We start from the raw sequence: 20,505 nt of genomic DNA, 5'->3' as shown, positions 1-20,505 counted from the left end.
CTTTGTTTAGTCTTTTGCTGAATATTGCTGAATAAAGAGAGCACTATGAGTTGAAAAATGCTGATGCCTTCCTATCCTGAGAAAGAATCACCAAATACGCTCAAGGGGATTATTGCAAATCACTGTCCATATTCTGCCCTCCATATTCAGTAAAAACGTTTTTATGGCTTTTCCCAGGTCAAAGAATTCGGTCAGAGGGAAATCAATGCAACACACATAAAAATGTGGTATCACGCATTATATTTATTACAGCCTTGTGGTGTTTTTAATCATGGATAGAAGAGCAGGAGGAACCAGAGGGAGAGCAATGAACCAGCAAAGACAAAACAGACAGACATCTGTGGTCAGAAGGCCAGAGTTGCTGTTCTGGGACTCTCATGTTCTTGTTGTTTTTATTATCACACACTAATTCATAGATCAGTGTGTGGTCCCAACAATTCGAAACACTTTTCCTTTGGGGAGCATACATAATTGAAGGAGATTGTCTTCAGGTAACTCAATGTTCTTTTCAACATGGGCAGGTGTAACAACATGGTTTCGTTCACAAACACGGTCCACTCTTTCTGTCCAAAGTCCACCGACCACTGGTGCTTCTTCCCTCCGTGGACAGCGTCTGATGAAGGGAGCACCTGCGTCACTTTGTAGAAAGTACACTCTGTAAAGACAATCAGGCGTTACACCCTATTGATTTCATAATTAGTCCCTCTAATGGCTCAGGTGACATCAGCAGACGCCTTTGCCAGCGGCATAGACAGAGATTGTGTCACCTTCTTCTGTCCTGCAATGGCTCTCCCTGGAGGACACTGGGAGGTCATGCTGTGGAGGAGGCCGTCAGCACACAGCAGCAGGCTGAGATCACCCTGCAGAGGCTGAGGCCGTGGCTCTAGCAGTTAGTCCCTTCTCTGGACATGTTACTGAGTTTACAGCCGCATAGCCTTTCCTGAGATCAGTTCACTGGATGGAACATGTGCATGGTGTGGGGATTGTGTTGACAGGGGACTTGTAGGGAATCTTGGTAGGGAGGGTGGAAGAGTGGGAGGGGACTGTAGGGGTAACACATCTCGTGAGTAAAATAATTACCACCAAAAACGATATTTGCTTTCATAAATGTGACTGCACCAGTCCTCTTGAGAGTAAGAAGAGAGGTGTGACTAGCAGTATTCTCTCCCTTGAGAAAATAACTTTGCGACCACTGTTGGGTACCAACACACTCAAATCCATCACCGGCAATGATTTTTCTTCCCTGGAGTTGTTTTCACACTATACCTGGTACTTCCTATATATCATGAGGCAACTCCATAAAAGTTTCACGACGGTAACTTACCCATGGTCCTCATGAATTAATAAGTTGTATAGAACCTGTTCAGTGTTCGAGGCTGACTGTTCATTCAGCACCATGCTACACTGAAAGTCCTCAGAGAATATTTGCCAGAATAGCACATGGGGTTCTCAGCTCATTACAGCCGAGGTGGATGTCTTCCTCCTGAAGGGTCATACAATATTCAACACTAAATACGTGTGATTTAGTCATTGGTGTTTGTGAGCCAAGGTCTCTTGGGTTGGTTGCTTGAAGAGAACACTGTTTTATGATGCTAATCATTACAGGGATGCCCTTTACTGGACAGTTTCATTCTACTGCTCTGATTCGGGCGATTGCTTCTACAGCCACATTTGAGTTTTGACAGCCTTGCTGAAGAGCAAAACATGGGGCATCTCATTTGCACCTTGCTAGCTGTGCAAGTCTTTTTTAGGAACATTATAAGATATGCACGAGGATGCATTTAATTTTGTTAATAACAAAGGCTACTACTGGTATAACCTTTGCCAATTAGATTAGATTTGCTTGTGCAACCACCCTTACCTACCCCATATCACACACATACACACACACATAACCCTTCACCCGCAGTCATCTCATTACTCTCTCTCTTTCACTTCCTCTCGCCCTCTCTCCCACTACTGAGTGATGGCTCATTGATCCAAAATGTCCTGCCCCCGGCACACCTTGTTCCCTCTCTCTGGCATCTAGAGGAGCCGATTAACACATTCTCGAAAGGCTCTGCTGAAGAAGGAAACATGAAGTAGCTTAGGAAGCCGACATTTTGTTCCCTCCAGGAGCAGGTGATGAGAAAACCCTTGTTCCGACACAAAGCTCTGAAAATGTTCCCCACTCTGAAGACAGCGAGGAGGGGATGATTGTAAACAGCTGTGCAGGTGACAGACAAAGACAGAGCAGCTCTCTCTGTCTGTTTAGCCTCAGACCCTCACGCTCTGCTGCCTGGGAACTGCACAAGGTGCTCTCACATGACAGGCCCCTGTTTATGTTATGTTTGATGAGGTCAGTCGTTCATTAAGACAGTCACTAGAGGATGATGCTGAGCCAAAGTGCTTCTGGAACGAGGACAGAGGCTTGGTTATCTGGAAGATGTCCATGTTTAAACCAAGCATCCACCTAGCCGCTGCCATCTGTCGCTCTTCTCACTTTGGCTGGAGATGCTCATGTTTACACGAACCCAGCGTGGCTTCCACTCACGGCTCATGTCAGCATATGGTGGAGCTTTGTTAGACATGACACGCTCATGCACTAGTGCCTTGAAGAGTTCCAGGGTAAAGTTTTGATTGTGTGCATGTCAGCACAGCTCTGTCATGTGCTGATTAAGAAAGGGCATTTTGTGATGTCATCACACAAGGCTGACAAGGTATGGAAAATATCTCAAATGTTTTCTAAAATTTCTCCTCAACAAAACTGAACCATTACAAAGGCTGTTTGTTAAAGAGAAATATTGACTTCAAAGGATCCAGATAATATCCTTGGAGACATATCCATCAAAATAATTTAGTCCTCAGTAATTTGGTCTACACAATATACAAATGAACAGTAACAGAATGTTACTGTTGCCAAAATGTAGATGTTTTTTTGTTTGATTGACTGGTTAGTTATATAATGAACAAAAAAGTAACTGGAACTAAACGGCATTGAAATTAAAATGGACAGAATTATTCAATTGTAAAATTGGAAATTATTTGTGAATGGGAAAGTGTGACATAATTTCATAGATACAAGCTCATAACTTGAATTCATTTTTGGATAACACCCGTAACGCAGTCTGAATTGTAATACTTGATGAGTCTGATATCAGAATAGCAGTAAAATGGTGGATGGCTGGTAACCGTTTCAGATCAGTCGGTTTTGTAACCAGCTGACAGCCTTCTTGCAGAGGCAGGGATTTTATGTTCATTTCCCGGACAATTCAATCCCCTGATTAATTGCCTGACTCAGAGTAAACGGCTGAGGAGCCAATAACAGTACAGACAAGATCTCTACCCCAGATCTACATCTCACTGAATGTGAACCCCCCGTTTAAGTTACATTTAATGTAACACTGGTCCTACTGTTGTAATGCTCCTGTTCTTGGGGGATGATACAAGAGGTCTCCATATAGAAGGTTAATTTCTGTTTTCCTTTTGGACAAATGCCTGGTTTTCTTGACAACAGCTTAGTCTAGGTCTTAGAATTATTTGGGGAAGATTGGGGAAGATAAACCACAAGCTTAAATTGGTCATTCACTCAAGTGTCCGGTAAGATAATGAAAACCACTCAGACTTGAGGGTATTTTACAACACAATTTGTGAATAAATACTTTATTATAAACCATAATCAGAATGTATCTTCACAGATTACAGTGTGCATTAGTAGGAAACAAACAAAAACAGTAGCCAAAATATTCGTTTTTTCATCAAACTGTGTGGGACTAACCCTTGGTATTTTTGCTTCATTTGTGGAAAAGAAGTCTGGCAGTGAAAAACACTGAGCTTTAACAGAAACTACAAACATATATTTAGCAAACCTGAAAACAAATGCCCATAGTATACAGAATATGTACGGCAAAATGCAAGCACGTCAGTCCATAAGCCCTCTCTATGTGTGTGATAAAAAAAAAAAAAGTATCACAGTGTGGAGCTGTAAAAGTCAAGAGATCAAAGGTGTCACATTTAAAAAGACAATAGCTCAATGCTAAATGTCACCGCTGACTTGTCATGCAGAAATGATGAAGCAGGGCTTTAACAAATGGGTAGCAATAAAGATTTCCAGGCAATGGCTTTATTCCTAAATTATAGTTCAATTATAGTTCATTAGTCAGCCACTGTTAATAATAAAATTGTATTAAACTTCTTCACAGGGTTGAATGCATTCAAAAAGGTCAACTGTGAAAAAGTCTGAAAATTTACTGTTGCACTGGCTATTACAGGATTGTCATATTAAAAATGATACATTTGTTTACAAACAACCTTGCTGGAAAATACTAACTCTCAGACATCCCTTCTAACTAAGACATCATTTGGGATACTCACAACAAAAGGAACACCAGGAGGGTACAACACGTTGGTTTGGGGTGCAACACACCTTCACGACCATGACACGATGCACGCAGTTCCCTCAGTAGGCTCTGAGAAGATTTGTCCTTTTCATTGTGCTATTAGAACACCTTTCCCTGTCCCACTCACATCCCTCTTTGTAAACACTCATCCTCCACACAGTCTCCCAAATAACTGACAAACCAAAGTATTTCCCCTAGTCTTGGAGGCAGGGAGACTGTGAAGGTACCAGTGAGAGGAGAGGATTGTGTTTTTTGTTTTGAAATGCAGTAAGATATCCTCCTGTTCTCTTAGGTCAAACTAGAGAACTGATGAATGTCATTGTATTGTTGTTGCCGTCACTGATTATGTTGATTTGGCACTCCTTTAGTCCATTAACTAAGTCCCCCAAGTCCATGTGACAGAATCGAATGGGGTCAGTGAAAGTCTCACAATTCCCCTCCTCCTCCTCCTTCTTCTTTTCCCCTTCTTCCTTCCTCTGAATGTTCCCCTCTTTCCTTTCCTGACCTCCTTCTGCCTTCTCCTGCTCCTGCTCCTCCTCAGTCTCTTCCTCCTCCTCAGTAATGGAGTAGAGGCGGGGGGCAATGCCAGCGTGGTCGGCAGGTGGCCGGTAGTAGCACTGTCCGTTGAGCAGTCTCCTCAGCGGCATGAGTGGCACCACCTCGTCCCCAAGCAGCTCCTGCTGGCAGTGTCGGAAGTCGCTCTGACGTTTCAGACGTTTGAACTCACTGAAGGCAGACGTGGAGGTCTGGTAAAGTCTATTTGCGATGGCCCGGGCCTTCTCTGACTTGGTGACCAGGACGGCGTGGCAACGCAAGACTACTGCCTTGTTCTTCACTTGGTGCCGGTAGATCCAGGCCAGTATTTTGGGCCTGTAGGGGTCAGATGTGCAGTAGGTGATCCGGTTCAGAGAGTACAGATGAGTCGGCTTTTTCTTCCCAGACTTGTCAGCGCTCATCCTGATGCCCTGCGCTCCCACAGTCAGTCTCATCTTGATGCTCTGCTCTCCGTAGTGGCTCCTGGTCCAGATCTTGGCCACCGCCTCCTGAGTGCATCCGTCTCCCTTGGCCGTGATGGTCACTATGCTTCCCAGGTAACGTACATTGTAGGTGGGGTCCTCCTTGTTTAGCTCAACCTTCTGCCGTTTGTTCTGGAAGACGTTGCCAAGCCAGTCGAAAGGGCAGTCCGGGAGCAGGTCTGGGCAGGAGCGCAGCAGGGAGGAGAGGATGGAGTGGTAGGTAAGCCCGGCTCCAAGACTCTTAGGCTTCGTCTTGGCCTCGTTCTCCACCAGCACAAACTTACTCCTTCTCCAGGGCAGCATGATGGGGGATGAAGGTGAGGGAGCGAGCCCCCCTGTCTGTGCGCGTGGGGTTTTGTCAGCGAAAGTGATAAAGAGAGCGGTGAGAAGGAGAGAGAGAGAGAAATAGAGAGCAGCGGTTCTGCCAAGCACTGAAGAGAGACTGAGAGCTGTGAGCCTCAGCCGGTCTGTTCCACCGCTCGCTCCTCCTTCCTTCCTCCCTCTCCTCCTCCTCCTCCTCCTGGTCCTTCTGCATCACGCAGTGCTGATCAGTACAAGAGACTCAGCCCTGTGCTCAAACACCCCCCTTCCTAGTGTTTTCTTTCCAAATGGCTCAACTCCAAAGCTTTATTTATCTGGTTGCCAGGTTTGTGCCGTCATTTCTCTGTATTTTTACTGCTCTTAACCTCTCAAGTCACCCTAGCCCAGTGGACTGATTTATGTTCTCGTGAGAAAAAAGAGGTCAAGAGGTGGAACTGGGTTCTAATTTGTTTTCTCTATCTGGTGTGAGGAGTAGCAATATCAATGAAATACATGAACTATTATCACTGTACAACCCAAGATGGATTTATAGTAACAGAAATACTTATTTGTAAAATATGTGCACACATATCACAGCAAGAATACCTGGAGATGATGTTTGTTGAATTATGAATTATGAATGTTCTTTACCTAACATCTACTGTAGTACAGAATGTTTGAGAAAATGACATTAGACTGTATACCTAGGTCTGTTGGAACTATAAAGTTACTCCTACACAAACGTCTATGTTTCACATATGATATGGATGATACCTTAACCCACTGTTGTATGTGTGGATTTGAACACTTGTGTACAGATGGTTTTATCGTGCTTTACAGCAACCAAGAAGAAATGAGGCTACATCCAAGGAGTTGTTCCAATGCACTATCCTTGCAGCACTAAATCATGGTCTCATTTATATCTGCCTGTGATAATGCCAGGGAGCTGGCAGGATATGTCGTGTGGTGATGAAGTCCTTCACTGAGAGAATGACTCACATGAAGAGGAAGTCACCGTGGCAACGGGCAATACTGAACAAAAGTTGTTTTTTCATGCTGTGCTTTGAGCCGGAAATGAGTGCAGTTCTCTGAATGAGGAAAATGTTGGAGATGAAGAGGAACTTTTGTGTGAAGTGGTGTGTCGTCATACAAGGTCCTAGTCACATAGTATGTAAGTAAAGCAAATGAGCACTAGCTCTTTTAAAAACCCTAGTCATTTTACAGTGTAACACACTTTTAGTATCTACTGAAAATGTATTGACAGAAATGTATGTTTTTACAATTGAAAAAATAACTTAAATATATTTGAGAATGACAAATTCAATATATCCCCTAATGGTTGAAAGGGAAGGCAGAGCTGGCATCATTAAGACTGACACTAATGCGGACGAGACTTCCACCTTTGAAATCCTAGGACATAAGTACCGGAGGAGAGCTGCAGTCAGAACCAGTGACAGCCGGTACAGCTGGAACATGAATGAATCCATCAGAACTACAACGCGGAGGGACCTTATCTAAATGGATGGGGGCTCACATAAATCACTGGTGACTTGAGGAAGCTCCTCTTCTGCCACTGAAAATTAACACGGGATGCACGGGCTTAAGTCAGCCATGACGGCCTGGCCTTTACAGAGATGGATGCTGGTGTCCCATATTGACTTATCTGCCATCAAGGTTATCATCGAATAGGAGGGCTGTTGAATGGAATGAGAAAATGTCTGGCAGTACTTCGACTCCAAAAACACATTACATCTCCTGATGAATCAATACCACTTCAAATGTTCCCTGGGTTAGGTTCCCTCTTTGACTCAAGATGTTTTTGTGTCAGTGCGTGGAGACATTTCTGCCCTATTGCTAATTTGTCTAGGGTGGTGAGAAGACAATGTAAATATTATTATCGGAATATGAGTTATTTCTGTATCAAGAAAAACAACGACCAGAATTGCATGTGACTGGTATGCTTTGGATGAAGATGAAATACACAATCAAGGTTTTCGTGTGTGCACACTTGACAACCACATCAGCGTATAAATAGACTTAATTTGTGAGGAGAAAAAGTGTTGTCCCCGTGGTGTGGTAAAACAATCATTATGCTGGGTAATGAGTTGAAGTATGTGTGTCCTTTGCTCATTAGATTCCTTCACTGGAACTAATGCTGATTGAGAAGACCCTAGGACTGCATCAGTGATTAACCCAACTGTAACAGGGAGCTGTGAGCTGTGAGCTTGCTTTTTTTCCAGTCTGTGGAGGTTGTTTGGACTCAACTCCAGGAGCCAGTCCCAGCTTCAGGACTCTCTGGACTCCTTGTCCATGCCCATTTGTTATCAGCTCTCCCATGTGCAACCCAGGGTGCAGAACGCAACCGCAGCTATCCAATTCCTCTTATCTGAGTAACCTCACCAAAAAAATGAGCCTCATTCTTCTTTCTTATTACTTTTCATCTGGTCCTGTCCTTATCCAGAGCAGTGTAGGGGTACAGTACATAATTCTTTTTAGCAGGGCAGGATAATTGAAATGGTCTCTCTCTCTTCATCACGTCATACTTATTCAGTGGATTGTAATCAATGAGAGGGCCCAGAAAGAGAGAGTCCGTCTTGTAGATGGATGATTTATGGCTGTACATGAAGGCAGTAACAACACAAAGGCAACCAGACGGCAAGTCCAAGGCAGGCAGGCCCAGAAGAGAGCGTCATTCTGTGAATCAACAATATGAATATTTAAAGGATTACAAGGAATTAGGAGTGTCCAAGCCTGAGAGTATCTATTTTAGAATGTCCTTTGTCTGCAAAAAAAGTAAGCTGATCTGGAAATCAATAAGGCCTCATTTATTTGTATTGTATATTCCCTACAGGCCCAACCAAAAACATAACATCCAGGCACATCTTGCTGTAATGAGCAAGGGAACAACAGCACAATCAAACCCAGTCCCTCTCCCTTGATCTGGAAATAGATATACCAACAGGGGACCAGAAGGTTAAGTTATCCTGCATGTCTCTAGCACTGCACACTCAGCTGTAGAAGTTATTCATTCATGTGACTTTTGGGAGTATTGAGCATAGGAAGGGTAAGATGCAGATAAGAGTCAAAACATGCATTTATAGAATAACAACATCAAAGGGCAGCAGCTGAGTGCACGGCCAGATGGATCCAGGACTTTTATTGACTTAAGGTCCAAAGTCTACTGTTTAAGGGATGTCCTGTGTGCTGAATTTAAAGTTTTCATCTGACATCAGGAGATAAATGATACCCTTTTAGAAATTATTCACCATCATTTGCATCCTGCGTTATGTAACGTATTGTATATGTCCCACAGTTTGATGTTTCTGTGGACAGGAATTAAAAACACTGCAACACAACCTTGTGCCAAACATCTTTATTATTCATACTGTGTGCCTTTGTTTGGTAATCCTCAAAGGCAATTCTCCTGGCTAGCGGCATTCTTGTTCAGAATGCAGACCGATTTAAATATCTCAAAGCACATAGATGGATTTAATCATTATGATTTTAAGCAACAGCATGAATAACAGGTTACGTCTAACAGTAGAATTCGAAGAGAAAAACAAATATAAATTGTTCTCTTAAGTGCTCTTTGAGGTTGTTTACAAGTTAAATCTTCATTTATGATTAAAATCTGTTATGACATGTCTTCCTTTTGAGAGTGACTCAATGGTTCACATCCAAAGTTTCACATGGATCTTGATCTGGATTATCTTAAAGTGGGGAAAAAAACTCAGCGCATTGACATGTTGGAATCATTGGATGTACTTGTCTCAAATTATGAAATGCAATCAAAACATTTTTATTTACTTAATGAAACACTTTTCACCATATGCTTTGATGTTATGATGTTATGTTAGATGCTTATTTTCCCAACAACAGGGTCACTATGGTGGGTTTGCATGTTGACTGTGAGTATGTGTTTTGGGGAATTTGTTCAAGGGATTCTGTAGAGGTGTGCTAGGTACTAGGGTACATGTGCATCAGTCAGAGCCTCGCCTCCAGCCAGAGATCTGCTCCACCGCTTTGAGACGGACACATCTGGGACCCTGTTCTCCTCCTGCACGCCTCCCTCAAAGCAGCTCCCTCCATCTGCCAGGGCTATTTCTGTCTGTCCTGTGCATCTACAGGCCTCCCAACAACAGAGCTGGGGTAGTAGGAGGCTCTAGCTACAAGGTACACTGTATCTCCGTTATCCCAGCAAGGTAACTAATGTTGAAACAAACCTCTCAGATGGATTAAGCTCCCTCTTGACTGAAGGGGTCGGAAGGCTACAGAGGAGCCTTTTCATCTGTGAAGTTTGCTTTGAGTTGGATTGTTTCAGCTGTCAGGTTGATATGATCAAACTTTGATTCAGACAGGAAAACCTCTGTTTTCTGTCTAGTTTTGTTTCCTTCCATTAAGGAAATATTGAAAAGATTTTAAAGGGTAGTTTGAAGATGAGGCCACTCATTACTTATCTTGTTACTGAAACATAGAGCTGCCCGTCTCCTTAATCCAGAAATTTATATGGAGGTAGCTTTTGTTTACAGGCTCTACACATCTTTCATCTTTGCCCCATATGGTGTCCATAAATCGAATGCATCACATCAGTCATTTGACCACCTTTTTTTGGTTTGCCAACTCATCTTATCCAATAAGAGGTTAGGAACTCTACACTGCGACTGAATAGCTAAATTAGCTGTGACTGCGCCGTGTGGAAACGAGCTGACAAAATGTGGAGATCTAATGCTAATCCTTCTTTGGTTATGATTGGCTAAAGAATGGTGGTGAGAGAATGGCTGCTGTCAGAGCGTGAGGCTGAGAGTGACTCAGTAGATTTATGGTCCTCAGACTGAGAGGGCTCAGCTGAATGGTTTTGAAGCTTTCCACTTCATGCATCTCCTCACTTAAAGCAACTGACACCTTTTATATTTTCACTAAATAATTCACACCACATCACTATTCTATTTCACATTGGCACATCTCTATTGCATCATGGTTGTTTGGATGAGAGTGTACATTTATGATAGCGAATCAGAATGAGTAATGTTTTTTTGTCTGTTTCATACATGTTTGGAAATGGTTATCTCTGATTTATTACTAAATATCCTACTTGTACTTCTTTAATACATCACACAGTGTTTTTTTTCCTTTCATTGACACAGGAAAATGAGAGAAACAATATTCTCTTGTAGACACACTAAAATGTTAAAATGTGTGTGAGATTATTCTAGCTCCATTTGTTTTCAAGGTAGGTTCTGACCAAAGCCTGAACAAAGTAAATGTCTGATTTGTATTCATCATCATCAGAATTAATTCATGTATTTGTCCTTTATCCACAGAATACATATATGTTAGAAAAAAGTACACAATGTTCTTGAAGAATCCCCGCATAAAATAGAATGTCACAGAAGGAGATGCATGTTCTTGCACGCACATAGCACCTTTTACATTTTTACAAAAAAATAACTTCTACTTCGTGTACTTCATTTCTTGTTAGATGGAGAATTACATAATGATGATCTGGTACAAGGAGACCACTGACAGTTTTTCCCCACCCTTTCAGTTTGTCAGAAAACCTTAACTGATTATATACTGCCACCTAAAGGCTAACAAAATGGCATCTCTTTCCTGAACTTTTATTTTGAAATTTCAACATAAATCCCGGAAATTACATTGACGGCTAGCAAATATTGTGTGCCGTGTGAGAGGGTGAGTTGTTTTGAGCTTTCTTTAAACATTTAGTAAATCGATGTCACATAAAAGAGTTTGGGTTTGGTATAATGTAACTATTTTGAAACTAATAGTTTCAAAATTGGTTTCTGATAGTTAGCAAGCTCGTTATTTAAGCTAGCAAGCCAGGTAAAACACATTATAACAGAATCACGATATACTGTATGAAAGCATTTTTTCAAAAGCATATTTGCTTGCTGGAAATTCACCACCTGATACCTAGTTACAGTTTTAAGAAAACACTCAACAGATCTGTTTGGCTTAACGCTAACTAAAATATTCTGTTTCTTTGTCAAGGTCACTTTAGCAACGTATTTCTCCCATAATTGCAGGCTCCAGTTATTCCACTTTTTATTAAGGTTAATTGTTTCTGAATGTGTCTGTGACTAGACTATTGCCATTATACAGTACCAAACTCGCTTTTCTCACCCTGTTCTGTTTCTAATTGTTCAATTTCCGACCAAACAACACCTGCACTCAGACACAAGGTGTGATATGTTTCAGATCAAACGGGAGATCACAGGATGGATCCCGTTGGGAAGCCCTCCACTGGGCAAGTCCTGCTGTTGGCCACCAGCTCAGCCCTGACGGCTCTCTTCTACTCTGTCTACAAGAGCAGGGCAACAATAGTTGCTAGGCTAAAGGTAACTCACCAAAATAATCTGTAATCATAAATACTTTGCTTTTGCACTTTCAAATTAAAACAATATATTAACCCTTCTTGTAATACAGGATGCCAAAAAGGTGACTATTGATGAAGATCTAAATAACATCTTGTCTGAAGCACCGGGGAAATGTGTCCAATATGCTGTGATTGAAGGTGTGTTGAAATCTGCTGAGCATGATCAGAATGGTTATAGCTCAAATGGATTTAAAATTAGGTAATAACTTTACATATTGCCTTGTTCAATCCAGGTGTGGTGAAATCAGTAAAAGAGACATTAAACAGCCAGTTTGTGGACAATTGCAAAGGTGTTATAGAGAGATTGACCCTGAAGGAGAAGAAAATGGTATGGAATCGCACCACCCACCTCTGGTAGGTTAAGATGACAGTTAAGTGGATTATTACCCCAGAGTGACCTAAAAGCATTACAATTTATGTGCTGTCATCTTCAATGACAACTGTAAAAAGGAAAAACAGGAGTAGTAATAACAGTGATAAATGTCTACATACAATCATCAAGAGTACATGTACAATACTGTGAAAAGTAAAGGACGTATTTCATATGATCTCATTCATTAATGAAGGTTTGGTTTATACATTTTCGATGCATGTTATTCTATGTATTTCTGAATACACGCCCACGTGCACACACGCTCACATGTGCATACAGTATACGAACTGCTATATATAAAAAAATTGGGATTGACATCATCCTGAGTGTTTTCGTGCTTTGTGTGGTACAGGAATGACACAGAGAAGGTGATCCACCAGCGCACCAACACTGTACCCTTTGACCTTGCATCCACCAATGAGGCCGTGACCACTACAGTGCGTGTCATGCGTCCACTCGACTCAGCAGAGTTGGACCTGGAAACCACCTACGAGAACTTCCACCCGACCGTGCAGTCCTTCACCAATGTCATCGGCCACTTCATCAGCGGGGAGCGGCCCAAGGGCATCCACGAGATGGAGGAGATGCTGCGCCTGGGGGAGAACGTGACGGGGGTGGGGGAGCTGGTTCTGGACAACAACCTGGTGAAGCTCCAGCCCCCCAAGCAGGGCTTCCGCTACTTCCTGAGTCGGCTGGACTACGAAGGCCTGCTGAAGAAGCAGGAGAGCAGCGTGAGGGTGTGGAGGTTCCTCACCGTGGTATTCGGGGTGGCCGCCTGCACCACACTGCTGCTGATGCTGTGGAAGCAGTACGTGCAGCGCAGGCGGAGGGGGAAGGAGAGGAGCGTGCTGGACCAGTTCAAGGAGCAGCAGAGAGCTCGCATGCAGGAACTGAATGTGGAGGAGGACACAGTGTCTCCCAGCGCCTGCGCCGTGTGCCTGAACCGCGAGCGCTCCTGCGTGTTCCTGGAATGTGGACACGTGTGTGCCTGTTTTCAGTGCTACCAGGCCCTGGCAGAGCCAAAGAAGTGTCCCATCTGCAGGGCGACTATAGACCGGGTGGTGCCTCTCTATAACAGCTAGTCGGACAATCGGTATCAATGAATTTACGATGCGTTTAAAATGCATTGTGCTCAGCGCCTTAATAAGTTGGTTTCTGTATTTAGTTTTGTACAAAGAGCTTAAATGGTCATCATCACCAAAATATTATTGTTCATACCGAGGTCTTATTGAATGAATATGAAAATTAAGCAAATAAACCAATAATTTTCCAAAGACAGCTTTTTACAGCACTTAAAAGGGTTGGAAAGTGTTTGTCTTGTGAGAGAACCTTGACTTGTGATAATTTAATGGAAGATTTTTTTTTATCAGTGTATGGTGATGGTTGGTCTGTGGAACATTTAATAAATATCGAATCAAATTAAAGAATGCCGCTTTTGTGATGGAAACAGTTCTTACATTCACTACCTTCACTGCACCCAGGCATGAATGCAGGAAACTCACAGATGCCAGGAGAGGGGGATGTCTGCCTGTGTACAACAAAACACCAAGATTGCAGCAATAATGTAGGAGCGGATCAGGTGAAAACATAATTGTGTGTGACATGTTTAAGTCATCTTACGTTTTTTTTATGAAAACAGCATAGCCTACATCTTGTAGAAAAAGGAAATATACACAGTTGAATACAAAATGCATGTGTAGCTGTATTAGTTGAGTGATGTGAGGGAATCAGTAGACAGTCTGGGCAGAGCAACTGTGGACACCAGGAAAATTCTACCTCGGTGACGTATCGTTTGTTGCGGCTTGGGCTCCTGGGGAACGTGTTTTGCATCGCTCTCCGTCAGTATTTGCATCTCTCTTGTTCAACCTTACCGTCTAACTTAGCCTATTAGTTTATATATTTTTTTGCGGACATTATCATATTACAAGTCTGCAAAAGCACGATCCATTGAAACGTGAAGAGCGCGTTCAACTTGGAGTATAGTGTACTCAAAGCGAACACAATATAGGCGTGTATCTCTGTTACCGGTAGGTAACATTTAAATGGTTTATTTTTCGTCGTTAACGTCCACTTTTTTTCTTCATCGATCATTGATCATTCGTTTGGGAAAGACGTCATGTCAGAGGTGATGCCTTACAAAGACGAAAACATGTCTCACTATGAAGGTAAGGAGGAGGAGGAGGGACAAATCTCCATCACCTGTCGCCTGCAGGATACCAATAACTTCTTTGGCACTGCTCAGAATAAAAGACCCCCTAAACTGGGGCAAATTGGGAGAAGCAAACGAGGTGAGAGACAGCAGTTCGTATACTGTATGCACATGTGTGCACGTGTGCGTGTGTGCGCGTGGGTGTGTGTTCAGAAAAACATAGAATAACATGCGTCGAAAATGTATAAACCAAACCTTCATTAATGAATGAGATCATGTGAAATACGTCCTTTACTTTTCATAGTATTGTACATGTACTCTTGATGATTGTATGTAGACATTTATCACTGTTATTACTACTACTGTTTTTCCTTTTTACAGTTGTCATTGAAGATGACAGCACAGAAAATGTGCCCGAAAATGCAATGGAAAAGGCACCAGATGATGTCTGAAATGGTTTGAAGGATGCTGAATGATCACTCGCTCTGCACCACCCTCCCTCAACAAAAAAGCACTTTTCTGAATATGTGGTATTCACTGAGTAATCAGTGGCCCCAGTTGTTCACTGCTGCTGACTCTGAAACAGAAAATAGTTTAAAAGACTTCACCCTGCTCTTCTTCTCAAGAATGTGCAATAGATGGGGTTTCATGACTCCTTATTGATTATTTAAAGGGAATACAACTCAATTTAAAGGCAATGTTGTAATATGTACTTGACAGAAAACAAATCCAAACACTCTTTGTGTATTGCCTGATCCCTTTCTTACTGTCCTGTATCTTGTAAACATGTCAATGACGTGCACAATGAATGGCCAAATGCCATGTTTGAGTTATTAACATATTCAATACCTTTTGGATACTGTTTTTACAGTGATGAAAGAACAACTTGTTTTTTATAGGATGACAAATGAAGGACTACCTTTTTTAATGCTAAAACATTTTGCTGTTGCTATTTGTACCTATGTTGTTGCTATACAGTACTGCCTGCTCATCATGAAGTAAAAAGCTTATTTTTATATATTAGGCAGCTGGAATAATGTGGATTGACTTCTTCCTGTTTGTGGTGATTGTAACAGTTAAACCACTTGCTAGTACATTACTGTTCTGAGGAATTTTATGACTGCAGTGCCAAATATTTGAAGATGCCAGTTCTAAAAATTCCAATCAGGCCCCTGTTCAATAATGAATAAAGGCAATCAGCACTGAGTTTCACTTTACTTAAATGTTTGTGTCAATGTACCACAACTATGTCTGTGCTGTCAATGTAATCATAACGATAATTTAAGTTTGCTGTGGGCTGATTCACAATGCTTCTTGCCTTTATTAATTAACTGGGGTATTCCTCTCAGTTTTCTGGTGGACAGTCCTGGTTATCCTGTTTATTACAGGGCTGTTTCATATTTATCAGCCTTTGCATGAAACAGGCAGACATGTGTCAGTGACAAAACTAATATACAGTACAGTACACAAGTCATTGTGTGGTTTGCAACTTTGTAAAGGATGACAGACCTCAAGAGTATTGTTCTTGTTGCAATTATTTACGAAACAGGGCTATGTCTGTATTGTAGAATAAAATTAATAAAATGTGAAATGTGGTGTTTAACTTCACTGTTGTTTGGGCTTCCAGTGAGTAGCCTGCAGTAGGGAGACAATGTCTGTGGCTAAAGACATTGAAAAATGCCTACAGATACTACTACACAGTTGACACGACCTTGGTATCCACATCTGATCTGATGTCCACTCCAGGAGGGCTCAGCATGGAGCTGCCCCATAGAGCCTGCCGCTCTGTTGCACTAATGAGAAAGTGATCAGTCACCAGGGACCTGGTGGCCTGGCAGGCCTCTTCTCTCTAGTCATCTTACTATGACCTTAAAAGCCACATTATCAGCATCTTGAACCAACAGGCACATTCCTCCAGCTCCCTGTTAGACCTGGATGGATCTCTGCTCTCCTATCTAGAGCTTTCCTTGGCTGTCATTGTCTTAGTAAATCTCTCACAATCACAGTCATGTCATATTTTCAGTCCCAGATATCAAACATAGAATACTATGAATAAGTGATTACACCATGTGAAAGGTTTCTTCAGCCAATAAACATTGTCAAAATGGTAGCCCAAGATGGGTTTTCTGTTATGTTTTGTACATTTCTCCCTTGAATGCATTTAATGACATACAGTACCAGATGATGTATTATTTGCCCCTAAGTTTGCAACCCATATTCTTCTGATGCAATCTGGTGCCAGATCTCCTCTGGTTCAATTATCACTTAATGAAACGATAAATATTCACTTTTTGTTGAAATGCAATATCTCCTTGCCTCCATACGATTAAATACTCATCTGAAACAAAAGATTCGCCTGAAACTTTAGTTGTTACCATGGGAACCATTGGTGAAGAACTGGAAAGTTCCTTGAGTCTGTCTGGAGCCTTCCTTGTGGTTGTGCTGCAGCCTGTCTGTCTATTAAAAGGAAGCCTCGTTTTCTTTCTGAAGACAGTACTGTATTTAAAAAGATTTTCAGCTGTGCCTACAGAAATTGTTTGTGATGTCACGTCACATCTCGGACATCACAAAATAAAAATGCATAATGTATGGCTGGATCCTCAGCTTTTTCAGAGTACTGTCTGTCTAGTGTCGTCTAAATATTCATGTGCTTTTCAGAGGCACCAGAGGTGGCACAGCCCTGGCTGACAGAGAAAGTAATGGCCTACGAGCAAAGCCAATCAGCCTCCAGGAGGACTGTAGGACAGCGACATGAGGAGGATGTGGAGTTACAGTACAATCTGGACAGAGCCTCAGACTTCTGCTCCATGATGCTTCAATGAGGAACGGCCAGCTATGCTATCCACATGAGAATCTGCAGTAATGGCTGCTTTACGGAAGCTTTGCACCAAGAGATATCTTTATTAGATTAATCCATGACTGCATGGATGATTCATGATATTATTCCATTCATTGTGTGGATGATTGTAGTGTTGTATATTTCTTTGGGCATAGGGTGCAATTTTGTTATCAATGAAGTCTTGATCAGAATCTTTTGAATTAATAGTTTTCATTTTAAACGGATATCCTAATCTCATACTTAATATGCAGATGAATGAAGAAAAAGATTAAACGAAAATAAAGTATGGCTGCAGAACTAAGAGTCCAGGCTCACGTTCCCCATTCTTTTCTCTTGAATGGACAACGTGACAATGCACATCTAATCAAAACAGCCATGGTTCTTCTCTAAACTCTGGAGCATCCAAACCCACTCTTGGAGAGCAGCAGTGTATAATGAATGAATGAACACAGCTTGAGCTTTTTGTCTTTCCGAGCTTTGTCAGTAGAGAGAGACACAGAGCCTGCTTCATACTGGAGGCACACGGCACACACTATGAGAAGAGACTGTTGAATAATGGAGGAGCCAGTCATTTACTACAAGCTCCCTAATTGGACTTCAAAATCAGAGAGAGGGGCTGCACAGTCATTTGTCTGAGTTGTTTCTCCGGTTTGAGATGAAACACACTTACGTTGATTGTTTGACGTTGTGGTCCCCTCATGATTTTTGGGATTCTATGGGTGCTTCAAAAAAGAAAAATGACATCTGACCTGGTATCTGCTAACCGTGAAATGCCCAAAATGGTGGAATGTACAAAATATAAGTACCCTCACAGGAGATCATCTCCTGATGACACAGTGTTCTGGATCAAAGATGAACTTATTGAGGCTTGCAGAAGCCTGTTGAAAGGCAGTTTGTGTGCTATGGTTTGACCAAGAGCAGCTTGTGTGACGTTTCTGTTGCTATCACATAGTAGAAACGTGTGATGGGAACACCTTGTTTTTGATTTCCAGACACACTGTGATGTCTCCAGGAAACTGTGATAACACATGGCGGCACTCTTGGTATGACAACCGTAAGCTGGGAAAAGCATAACACATGGGCTGCCAGGGCGGTTGCCTTGGCAACTGCTCATGAGCCTCCTGCTCCCGCTCCCAGTGTGTTTGCTGCAAAGTTGAGACAGGGTGTGTTGGTATAGCTGCATCGTAAGACCTGGCCATGGACTCCTTTTGGACTTCATGCTTGGGTTTGCATGTATCTACTTGTGTGTATGTGTGCTTGTCTGTGTCTGTGTGTCTGTGTTTGTGTGTCTGTGTCAAAGTGACAAAATCACCAAGACATACGGTCCTACAAGGTTTCACATCGTGTGAAAGTCTAAACTATTTAGTCCTCAACTTCATTCCCCTGAAAGAATCTGAAATCAAACCAAACATCTGGAGCTTCCTGTGTGAGTGTGACTGTTGACTGCCAGTAGACCAACCATGGCACCACAGGCAGTCCCCAACCAGCAGGGGACATCTGATACTACACATCACCACCTCAGCCATGGTGGAAGCATTAGTGACAGCCATGATTACCTCAGAGCAACTACTGTTGAACGCTCCATTTGTTCTTGATTTCCCCTGTGTGGTTGCAACACCCCCACATGAGTTTTATTCAGATTCTGTCTCATGTCTTTGAAACTGTACAAACTATGATTTACATTCTCCCCAAATGGTAAACTTGTATTTACATGACAGCCATAATGAGTGATTGCAGAGTTACATTATATGATGAGTAATTGCAGAGTAGACAACACAATGAGACGTGATGGTAAGTATTTGTTCGGACTTGATTTACGTAATGAGGTTGGATGTAGATAGAGACCTCCTGACACAAAAAAATATTTTCTGAGGAGGCAAGAAAATAAGTGCTAAACTCAAGAAGTGCCCTGCATGGCAACCATACTCTCTAACCAGTCAGTTAGCATTGTCCTCTGTGTGAGTGCATTCTCTAATTTTGTCGTACAAATTAATGATTGATTTCTCCCCTTCCCTCCCCAGACAGACCAAGAAAAGCATTAGGCCTGGGACAAGTGACATCAGACCATCAAAGCCACCATGTAAAAACTGTCAGGCTGTGGTGTGTTTGTTAGAGAGAGATAGAGCGAGGGAGTGCATGAGAGAGAGAGAGAGAGAGAGAGAGAGAGAGAGAGAGAGAGACGTCTGCTTGTCGTCTGTCCATTCTATTGAAGTCTGTAACCCCATCAGACCCAAACTACCCTTATTTCGTAGGATGCAACAGCTTCCTGTGGATAAGTGCATCTGTTTTCAAACTGTGTGGGTGAAGGGATTTATTATGGGACATAAACTGATATCTGGTTAACAATTATGAATAGGCAAACACATCCCTCTTCTATCCTTTTTTTAACACATATTCATTAAGCTGTGAGAGACAGAGCTATTGACAAAGATGTATCAGACTGGAATGGACAAATTGTGGAAATACAAGTGAATTGACTGTAATATACAGGGTATGCTAATGGTAATATATTCATCTACCTACATATATCCAGTCGAATTACATGTTTTTTATGGCATGTGAAGCAATGGTTGCTATGTGTGTGAAACCTATTGTTACGTAGTACAATTAATTAGAATGACTGAATAGCCTGGTATGAAATTCCAAATCTGTTGACCTGATTATCCTCATCTTAGTATTATTACCTTATAGCTGTAGTAGGGACAGTATGTTCTGTGTTTAGGGCATTGGGAATCAGAGACACATGTTGTATGCATTCACAGATGTCCAACATTAAAAAGAAGGTAAACACATTTGACCTGGGTGCTGTTTTAATTACAATCAAATTACGCAGTGCTGTCATCTCAATACTGCAACCATGGCAACACCAACTTGAGCCTGGCCCAGGAGATTTTCAGTTCTAACTCGGATTGGAAAGTGTCTATAAGAAGGAGCTGAGAAGTCCAAAACCTCGCCAGCAGTCAGGACCTGCACCCAGCAGTCTGGACCAGCACCCAGCAGCCTGGACCAGCACTCAGCAGTCAGGACCTGCACCCAGCAGTCTGGACCTGCACCC

The 20,505-nt window shown here is 42.2% G+C and overlaps 3 protein-coding genes across 3 annotated transcripts; 2 read left to right on the top strand and 1 right to left on the bottom strand.

Annotated features, from left to right (window-relative positions):
- Window positions 1-3,776: 3,776 nt before the first annotated feature.
- Window positions 3,777-5,698, bottom strand: fam43b (family with sequence similarity 43 member B). The gene has a single exon (XM_084680815.1). It carries the CDS (start codon window positions 5,696-5,698, stop codon window positions 4,673-4,675), a length of 1,026 nt encoding a protein of 341 aa, XP_084536941.1. The 3' UTR covers window positions 3,777-4,672.
- A 5,640-nt stretch (window positions 5,699-11,338) lies between these two features.
- mul1 (mitochondrial E3 ubiquitin protein ligase 1) lies at window positions 11,339-13,890 on the top strand. Its single transcript, XM_084680389.1, has 5 exons — window positions 11,339-11,386; window positions 11,912-12,051; window positions 12,140-12,227; window positions 12,323-12,443; window positions 12,815-13,890. Exons 2-5 carry the CDS (start codon window positions 11,932-11,934, stop codon window positions 13,542-13,544), a joined length of 1,059 nt encoding a protein of 352 aa, XP_084536515.1. The 5' UTR covers window positions 11,339-11,386; window positions 11,912-11,931; the 3' UTR covers window positions 13,545-13,890.
- Window positions 13,891-14,578: 688 nt separating this feature from the next.
- Window positions 14,579-15,128, top strand: camk2n1b (calcium/calmodulin-dependent protein kinase II inhibitor 1b). The gene is made up of 2 exons (XM_084680891.1): window positions 14,579-14,750; window positions 14,993-15,128. The coding sequence occupies exons 1-2, from the start codon at window positions 14,579-14,581 to the stop codon at window positions 15,061-15,063; spliced, it is 243 nt and encodes an 80-aa protein (XP_084537017.1). The 3' UTR covers window positions 15,064-15,128.
- The last annotated feature ends 5,377 nt before the right edge of the window (window positions 15,129-20,505 follow it).

This window comes from Hypomesus nipponensis, chromosome 18, assembly GCF_054491055.1.
Source record: "Hypomesus nipponensis isolate SF chromosome 18, ASM5449105v1, whole genome shotgun sequence".
NCBI classification, from domain to species: Eukaryota; Metazoa; Chordata; class Actinopteri; order Osmeriformes; family Osmeridae; genus Hypomesus; species Hypomesus nipponensis.
This window is presented reverse-complemented; position numbering and strand designations above follow the sequence as displayed.

Excerpts from the sequence above, each read along its gene's own strand:
- fam43b (XM_084680815.1), bottom strand. The coding sequence starts at position 5,698 with ATGCTGCCCTGGAGAAGGAGTAAGTTTGTGCTGGTGGAGAACGAGGCC.
- mul1 (XM_084680389.1), top strand. The coding sequence starts at position 11,932 with ATGGATCCCGTTGGGAAGCCCTCCACTGGGCAAGTCCTGCTGTTGGCC. Across the intron at positions 12,052-12,139 it reads CAATAGTTGCTAGGCTAAAG|GATGCCAAAAAGGTGACTAT; the intron begins GTAACTCACCAA and ends CTTGTAATACAG. Across the intron at positions 12,444-12,814 it reads AATCGCACCACCCACCTCTG|GAATGACACAGAGAAGGTGA; the intron begins GTAGGTTAAGAT and ends TGTGTGGTACAG.
- camk2n1b (XM_084680891.1), top strand. The coding sequence starts at position 14,579 with ATGTCAGAGGTGATGCCTTACAAAGACGAAAACATGTCTCACTATGAA. Across the intron at positions 14,751-14,992 it reads AATTGGGAGAAGCAAACGAG|TTGTCATTGAAGATGACAGC; the intron begins GTGAGAGACAGC and ends TCCTTTTTACAG.